Genomic DNA, 7767 nt, shown 5'->3' on the forward strand with positions numbered 1-7767 from the left:
TCAGCCCCCGTTGGAGGGCCTGTGGGCACTGAGGGACTGCCTTGAGGGGCACAGGACGGAGGTGCCCGGGAGACTCGGCAACAACTGCTCCTGGACTAGGAGGGGGTCCCCTGGGGCTGTCGTTGTCGCCCACTCTCCTGCCTGAAGGGACAGGGTCCTGAGCCCCCCTGTTGTTCCCCAGTGCAAGGCTCTCGGCCCGGAAAGAATGTCCAACTGACGGAGAACGAGATCCGAGGTCTGTGCCTCAAGTCTCGGGAGATCTTCCTGAGCCAACCCATCCTTCTGGAGCTGGAAGCTCCTCTGAAGATATGCGGTGAGCCCCCCTGCAGTGGCACTGCTCACACGTGCTCCTGGGTCCCTCCTCCTTGGGCCCATCCCGGGCCCCGTACCTGGCATTGACCCAATTCCCTGGGTCACAGGTGACATCCACGGCCAATACTACGACCTTCTGCGGCTGTTTGAGTACGGCGGCTTCCCCCCAGAGAGCAACTACCTCTTCCTGGGTGACTATGTGGACCGCGGCAAGCAGTCGCTGGAGACCATCTGCCTGCTGCTGGCTTACAAGATCAAGTACCCAGAGAACTTCTTCCTGCTGCGGGGGAACCACGAGTGTGCCAGCATCAACCGCATCTATGGCTTCTATGACGAGTGTCAGTGGGCCCTCGTGCCCCTTCCCCTCTGTTGCGTGGGGCCCTCACTCCCGCTAGACTGCACCCCTGGGCAGGCAGGGCCTTGGGTAGGGCAGGTCTGGAGGGGATTCTGGAGGGGCTTGGTGAAGGGTTGCCCCGTGGAACCAGTTCCAGGGCTTTTCCTGGGAGCTCTGCTTGGCTCATGACGATAAGTGAGGGTGTGGAAGCCTGTCTGGGTGGACCTCTGTTGGCCAGGAGCTGGGCTGACTTAGAATGGGTCTTGCCTTTGGTGCTGCATGAAGGGGGTGTGGAGTGGGGAGGATGCTCCAACCCTGAGGTCCCGGATGGAACTCCAGGGTTCTTATGGAAACTGTTGCTTTAGAACTACATCCCGGGAGGCTGTGGGCAGGGACGCACCTTTTAGGTGCCCCACACCATGCCATTTGAGGTGGGGGGCAGAGACCCGGGGTGGGGGGTGGGCATGGCAGATAGCCTCCTGAACGCTGGGCCTTTCTTCCACGCAGGCAAGAGGCGCTACAACATCAAACTCTGGAAAACTTTCACTGATTGCTTCAACTGCCTGCCCATCGCAGCCATTGTGGACGAGAAGATCTTCTGCTGCCATGGAGGTGAGGCCTGGCTGCCTGGGCGTTGGGCCCGGTTGTGAGATGCCACTTCTTCCAGGAAGTCCTCAGTGCCCCACTCTTGGGTCGCATCTCAGTGTGGTGGTGTTTGCCTCTCTCCCATCTCCAGAGGACTGGGATACCCTCCCCTCCCCAGCCTCACCAGCACACAGCAACCAGGGCTGGGAGGCTAAAGGGGGTGCTCCTCCCTAGTGGTGCTGACCTGCCTGCACCCCGCAGGCCTGTCCCCGGACCTGCAGTCCATGGAGCAGATCCGGCGCATCATGCGGCCCACAGACGTGCCTGACCAGGGCCTGCTGTGCGACCTGCTGTGGTCGGACCCTGACAAGGACGTGCAGGGCTGGGGAGAGAACGACCGTGGAGTCTCGTTCACCTTCGGGGCCGAGGTGGTGGCCAAGTTCCTACACAAGCATGATCTGGACCTCATCTGCCGGGCGCACCAGGTGGGCGTGCGGGTGCGGGCAGGCAGCATGTGGCACGGGCGGGCCCTGCGCTCACTGCTCTTGCCTCTGTCTAGGTGGTAGAAGATGGCTACGAGTTCTTTGCCAAGCGGCAGCTGGTGACACTCTTTTCAGCTCCCAACTACTGCGGCGAGTTTGATAATGCCGGAGCCATGATGAGTGTGGACGAGACGCTCATGTGTTCCTTCCAGGTGAGGGAGGGGGCTGCTTGCTCTTCCAGGGGGTGCTGGAGTGGGCCTGCCATGGGCGTCCTGACTGGTCCCGTCTCCCGTAGATCCTCAAGCCCGCCGACAAGAACAAGGGGAAATATGGGCAGTTCAGTGGCCTAAACCCTGGTGGCCGGCCTATCACCCCACCCCGCAATTCTGCCAAAGCCAAAAAGTAGTCCCTGCACTTGACCCAGACGCTGGATTGTATGGAAACACCCTGCCACATGGGGAAGGCCAGCCTCTTGGGCTTACCTGCCCCAGGAACGTGGAGCCTCGATCTGTTTTTTGTTTTGTTTTTTAATGAATCAATAGCAGTGCCCAATCCCCAGGGTTCCCTGCGCCTGCTGGGCTCCAGCCGGGGCTTGGGGCTGAGGCTGCAGCTCAGGGTAAAAGGAGGCACGCCAAGCCGTAGGCCCCACAGACTGGGCCCTCGGGACTGGCAGCCGGATCCTGGGGCGAGCGAGCCGTCTGGTCTCTTGAATAAAGATCAAAGCTGGATTCTTGCCTTGGCCTCTGTCTCCCTTGTCCTGGCAGGCCATCTGCCACTGGGAGGGAAGCCTTGCCGGGCACTGGGCCCTGGCCACACACACAGACCACATAGGCAGTTCGAATGCCAAGACAGGGCCCTGGTGTTAGGAAAGCAGAAAAAGAGTGTGTGTGTGTAGGGGGCGGGGGCGTGCCAGGGGGCACAGTCACGATAAGAGATGGAGCTCTCATGCCACAGTCCCACTGGGACTCAGCCCAGGCCAGACTGGTGGCCTGAGGCCGGAGGCCCCTGGTGACTGAAGGCATGGGCTTTCATGACAGTCAGCACTGGGCCTGGAGCAGACATGATTGGCTGGGGTCAGAGAAGATAAGCTCCAAGCGACCCCAACAACTGGACAAGGCCCAGCAGTGGGTGGGGGAGGCTGCCTTTGACCTCGTCCAGGTTCCTAAGGCCTCTTGGGGCCATCTCAGCCCTCACCCTCGCTGTCTTCAGCCAGCACAGGGCTGGGGCCCTGTGGGGAGTAGGCGGGGGCCAAGATGGAGCCAAAGAAGAGGGAACGGAACTGGAAGAACAAAGAACACTCCATGAGTTCTGGAGGTGGCCCCTCCTCCCATCTGCCACCCACTCCTTCCAGCACCTCCCTACCTTCTTTGGTGGGGGGGTCCCAGGCACTGTGCTGGGCTCGGCCTCCTCTGAGTTTGAATCTGGGCTACAGGGTGGCTGGGGGCCTGGGGAGAGGGAGGGGGGCAGCTGTGCCCTTGAGGCATCGCTGCCCACAGTGGTTTCCATGGCAATCATGAAGGAGTCGATGTCATCGCTAGTGAAGTCGTCCAGGTGGGGTGTGCTGCGTCACCAGAAGCAGAGAGAGAGAATGGAGGCTAGAGGCAGGGCCCCCCCCTTCCAGGCTCCAGGGGGCTGCAGCCCGCCCCTGGGCTCTGGTGAGCTGGTTTTATGGCTTCCTGATTTGCTGGGAAGGGAAAGGAAGCCAGGGTTAAGTGGCGGCTTCCTGGAGGGAGGGAGAGGAGTCTGTGTGATCAGGGTTCAGGTAGAGGCCTGCCTCAGGGCCAGTGGGGCCTGCTGGGGGAGGGGAACAGCAAGCCCTGCCAGCTGGGCCACCGGGGGCCTCAAACCCGCCCCTTTCCCAGGGGGCAGAGCTGGAACTCACTGGGGCCCAGGGACATGCCGGGCCAGGGGCCAGCCCAGACTTCCTCAGCCTAAGCTGCACTGGGCTCAGCCTCCCAGCCCACCTGCCTCCTGCAGCCAGCTCCTTCCTCAGCCTGGGTGGGGTGCAGAGGAAGGCCTCCCTCCAGCAGCAAAGGAAGCAGCCTGGCTGGCCTGTGGGGTGCGAGGGGCCTTCCCTGGGTGGGAGGGGTCTCTGAGCACAGCTGACCATGTGAACCTGCAGAGCTGGGAGCCCAGGCTGTGGGGCCTGCCAGGAAGTATGGGGAGGGGCAGGGCTAGGCTGGGTGCACAGCCAGGGCAGAGGGAGGTGGCCCCTCACCTGGGAGCCTGAAGCGGAGGTGCTGGTAGCTGCGGGGTGCCCAAGCCCTGTGGCTGTGAGTCCGGCTCTGAGAGCGTGGCCAGGACAAAGTGGCCGTCCAGCAGCGAGTCTTCAACGGTGAAGATGGCCGGCCTGGGCAGGTGATACCGAGTGAGGATGCTCAGAGTCTGCAGGTCTCTGGGGCCCCCGGAGCACTCCCATCTGGTCCCCAGGTGGGACTTACCTGCCTGGCACATCAAAGTGAATGCTGAGAGACAGATTTGTGGACTCTGCGAAACTTAGAAGCCCCTGGAAGGAAGCAAAAGGGATAGGGGTGGGATGGGGGGTTGGGCTAGAGAGTTGGGCCAAGGCAGGGAGACCCAGGCCAGGGTGGATCAGGGGTACCCCCCCCCTACCCGGAATTCCTTGAGGCAGAAAGTGATGGCCACCCCTTCCTGGGCCTGCAGCTCCTGGAAGTCCTCCTCTCGGAGGCTCATCTCGGTCACCATGGGTCTGAGGACACCGGCTGTGAGGGCGGGAGAGGGTGATGCTGGGCCCCACCCCCAACCCAGGACTGCGCCCACCCCAGGCCGGCTACCTCACCTGTCACTGCCTCCTCCTCCTCCAGGTAGCTGCGAAGGATCACCCTGGGGCCCCGGACAACACCCAGTGTCACTTCAGCCAGAGCAGGGGGGAAGGGCAGGACAGCCTCCCCCAGGACCCTGAGTGAGGAGGAGGCAGCGTTACACCCAGGCTGGCCACCACCCAGGACCCAAGGCTGGGTGGCCACACCAGCCTCTCGGCGGGCTGGGCCAGGTCGGACCTACTAGAAGGTGGGATAGGGTGCCAGATGAACAGCTTGGGGTCTCTGTGGGCTGAATGAGGCAGGCCACCCCTGGCACGCAGGGGTGGCACCCAGGGAAGGGGGAAATCACACCTGTGCCATCCCGGCCAACAGCCCCCCAGAACAGTGGTTGTCAACCTGTGGGTTGCGACCCCTTTGATTCATAACAGTAGCAACAAAAGTAATTTTATGGTTGGGGGTGGTCACCACCACATGAACTCTATTAAAGGGTTGCAGCATTAGGAAAGTTGAGCGCCACTGCCCCACAAAGACCCCAAAACTCCTGCCTTGGGGAAATCACACAAAACTCCCTGCTGATGAGTCATTGCTGACTCGTGGTGACACTAGGGCAGAGTGGAACTGCACACCACCACCCCTCCACCCGCACACTCCCAGGCTGTGAATCTTAATCGGCGCGGAGCAGCTGGTGGTTCCCGGCTGCGCTGCTGACCTTGTGGGTCTGGGTCGCAAGGCCACAGGTAACTCCCTACCCCAGCAGGGCTCCTCCTGAGGGACACATGTTGACCAACATTTGCATAGGCACTAACAGCTGCCACTGGCCTCAAAAACACGGTGGGTGGGGGGTGGTGGTGGTGGTGGTGATGGTATCAGGGGATGGGCTATTGATTTCACTCTACTTCTGTCTGGGCTTGAAACAGCAAGAGAAAAAGAGAGACACTGGTTTCCTCAGAGGAGAGCTTCCAACTTTGGCAAAGCTTCAACCGGAAGGGGAAGCCTGCCCCTCCCTCTCTCCTGGGGGTCCTGAGCAGGCAGCTGTCTCCTGGACCTTTATGTCACCACGTCCTCAGACTACCAAGAGAAATGAATGGACTGTGGCCACTCCCTGCTCAGCTGGTCCTCACCAGGGGACCACCTGCCTTCCTTGTGGGCCCAACTCCCTCTCCCCGAAGCCCCGCTGGTGCGGGATGGCCCAGAACATGCCACCCTCTTGGGTCTACAATCTCTCACCTAGCCGCCTGGTGGTGCTGGGGATGCCAGGAGGCCAGTGTCAGGGCAGGTGTCTGTGAGAGCCCTCCCTCCAATGGGGGTGGACACCCCCCCCCCCCAATGATGACCAGGCCCAAACCCCTGAGCCACCAAGGGAGGCGGGTGGCCTCCAGGCTGCTCTGGTCAGAGTGAGTGCTCCTGAGAAGGGAGATGAGATGAAGCCCGAGGAGAGCCCAGAGCTCCGTCAGTCTCTAGGGTGGTAGGGGTGACTCTAGGGCTATAGAGACAGTGGGAAAGTGGAGGGCCTCTGGGCACCCTCTGCTCAGACATGCGACTGCCCTTCTAGTGCAACCGAAACCACACCTGCAGGAGGCAGAGGGCCACGCTGAGGTGGGCTGCTCACCTGGCCGGGGCGCGGAGTACATGGGAGCATGAAGCTGGGTCAAAGACGGCTTGCAGGGACTCGCAGTCCTGGAAGGACAGGTTATGGATCTTCCTCACCCCTGTGTGGGCAGAGAGGGTCTCAGAGGCCACTTCCCTGGCCTGGCCCCCCAGGGCAGCGCTGCCCACTCACCATACTTGCAGTGCAGCTGGACCACCAGGCGGCTACTCCGGCCGTTCAGAGAGATGCAGCACTTTTCCACGGTCTTCTCCAGCATCGCCAGCGAACGGAAGACCGACAGGAATGACTGGGCAGGACACACAAGCAGGGGCTGCACCTGCCGCCCCAAGCTCCTGAAGCCTAGCCCACCAACCCGGACAGGGACTTTCATGGCCACGCCTTGGGGCATGCTGTTCTCCTGGCTGGAGGGCTGGAGCCTTACTTCCTTGGCAGTCAGCCACTACCCTTGGGGGAGGTCTTCACTGGACCCCTGGCTCCCTTCCCATCCGCTGGCGCCCGATGCCCAGAGCAGAGGCCCTGCAAGTGGATGTTCCTGCCGAGAGAGGTCTTACCTTCATCAGGACCTTGCAGCGGGCTGGGTCCTGGTCAGGGGTGGCCACCTGGTACTGCTGGAAGAAGAGTGGGGCGAAGAGGAAGCAGGCGTAGGCCGAGCGGGAGGAGTTCACGGTCCGGAGGGACAGCTGGGCCAGGTGAAGCAGGGGGAGGGGACAGCAGAGCCCAGTCAGGGCCAGCCCCAGGCCGGTGCCCTGGGCTGCTTCTGCTCATGCAGCTGCCCTGATGTCCTCCCCACACAGCACACCTACTGCTGTGGGGCCCAGGCCGAATCCAGGCCACCCTGCGCAGCGTAGAAGTAACTGTGGCACACACGTGGTTTCCATGGCTGTAATTGTTCCAGAGCTGACTGCCAGGCCTTTCTTGCTCTGTGCCCCAGGATAGGTCTAATCTGCCAACCTTAGTAATTCATCAGCACGGACTGCTGAGCCACACAGGACTCGCCCACCTCCACCAGCACCACAAAATCCCCTGGCTTCCACCTCACATGGTGGTCCTTTCCTGGGAGGTCTTCCCTGACCCTGCCTGTACCCCAGTCCCCCACTCCCTCCAGACGCAGCCTATCTCTAAGGCTCAAAACCAAACTCCCAATTCATAGGGATCCTACAGAGTAAGGTAGAACTGCCCCTGGGGATTTCCACCACTGTCACTCGTTACTGGCTGGTGGTTTCAAACTGCTGACCTTGTGGTTAGCAGCCCAAGCACAGCCCAGGACACCACCAGGGCGCAGTCACCCCCCAATGCGCCGCGGGCGCCCTGAAGTGGGCTGAACTGCCAGCGACAAGGCCGGGGCACAGCGGCTAGACGCAGCTCCTCACCCCATCCTCCAAGGGCTCCAGGTAGAGCTCGTCCCCGATGCGGGAGAGGGAGTGGACCGCCTTGCCCAGTACTGCAGGAGGAGACGGGAGAAGGGTTAGGCTGCCGCCCGGCCCGTCGCACACGTCCCGTCGCCCGGACTCACCCTTCACGTTGCCACCCGTCACCAGACACTTCATGCTGCCCCACCACCGCACCGGCCTGGACCTGCAGGCCGGGCCGCGAGACCGGCCCTCCCCGCAGGGCTCGCTGGCCGGCCCCGGCCTCCACGGAAACCTGGGCACCCTTCCCGCC

At 62.2% G+C, this 7767-nt stretch overlaps 2 protein-coding genes across 4 annotated transcripts in view; one reads left to right on the forward strand and one right to left on the reverse strand.

Annotated features, from left to right (window-relative positions):
* Window positions 1-2446, forward strand: part of PPP1CA (protein phosphatase 1 catalytic subunit alpha) — a 4187-nt gene extending 1741 nt beyond the window's left edge. The window contains exons 2-7 of the mRNA XM_045297151.1: window positions 100-313; window positions 420-650; window positions 1154-1258; window positions 1493-1716; window positions 1791-1925; window positions 2009-2446. Of these exons, the coding sequence (XP_045153086.1) occupies window positions 100-313; window positions 420-650; window positions 1154-1258; window positions 1493-1716; window positions 1791-1925; window positions 2009-2119 (1020 nt within the window). The 3' untranslated portion in view covers window positions 2120-2446. The remainder of the gene's footprint in view (window positions 1-99; window positions 314-419; window positions 651-1153; window positions 1259-1492; window positions 1717-1790; window positions 1926-2008) is intronic.
* Window positions 2223-7721, reverse strand: RAD9A (RAD9 checkpoint clamp component A). Of its 3 annotated transcripts, XM_004713578.2 has the most exons (11): window positions 7619-7721; window positions 7476-7546; window positions 6657-6785; window positions 6277-6391; window positions 6106-6205; window positions 4514-4632; window positions 4327-4436; window positions 4155-4219; window positions 3932-4063; window positions 3076-3274; window positions 2223-2992 (listed from the first exon to the last, which is right to left on the reverse strand). In XM_004713578.2, exons 1-11 carry the CDS (start codon window positions 7650-7652, stop codon window positions 2897-2899), a joined length of 1170 nt encoding a protein of 389 aa, XP_004713635.1. In that variant the 5' UTR covers window positions 7653-7721; the 3' UTR covers window positions 2223-2896. The 3 variants fall into 3 exon arrangements, with proteins under 3 accessions (XP_004713635.1, XP_045153269.1, XP_045153268.1); XM_045297334.1 differs by lacking the exons at window positions 7476-7546; window positions 7619-7721 and adding an exon at window positions 7340-7415; XM_045297333.1 differs by lacking the exon at window positions 2223-2992 and having other exon boundaries at window positions 3181-3397.
* Window positions 7722-7767: the final 46 nt, after the last annotated feature.

Source organism: Echinops telfairi, unplaced genomic scaffold, assembly GCF_000313985.2.
Source record: "Echinops telfairi isolate 266 unplaced genomic scaffold, ASM31398v2 ScPeMD7_7417;HRSCAF=8455, whole genome shotgun sequence".
Lineage (NCBI taxonomy): Eukaryota > Metazoa > Chordata > Mammalia > Afrosoricida > Tenrecidae > Echinops > Echinops telfairi.

Coding starts and splice junctions, on each gene's coding strand:
- RAD9A (XM_004713578.2), bottom strand. CDS start 7,652: ATGAAGTGTCTGGTGACGGGTGGCAACGTGAAGG. Junction 4,064..4,154: donor CACTTTGATGTGCCAGGCAG/GTAAGTCCCACC, acceptor TCACCTGCCCAG/GCCGGCCATCTTCACCGTTG. Junction 2,993..3,075: donor GGACCCCCCCACCAAAGAAG/GTAGGGAGGTGC, acceptor TTGTTCTTCCAG/TTCCGTTCCCTCTTCTTTGG.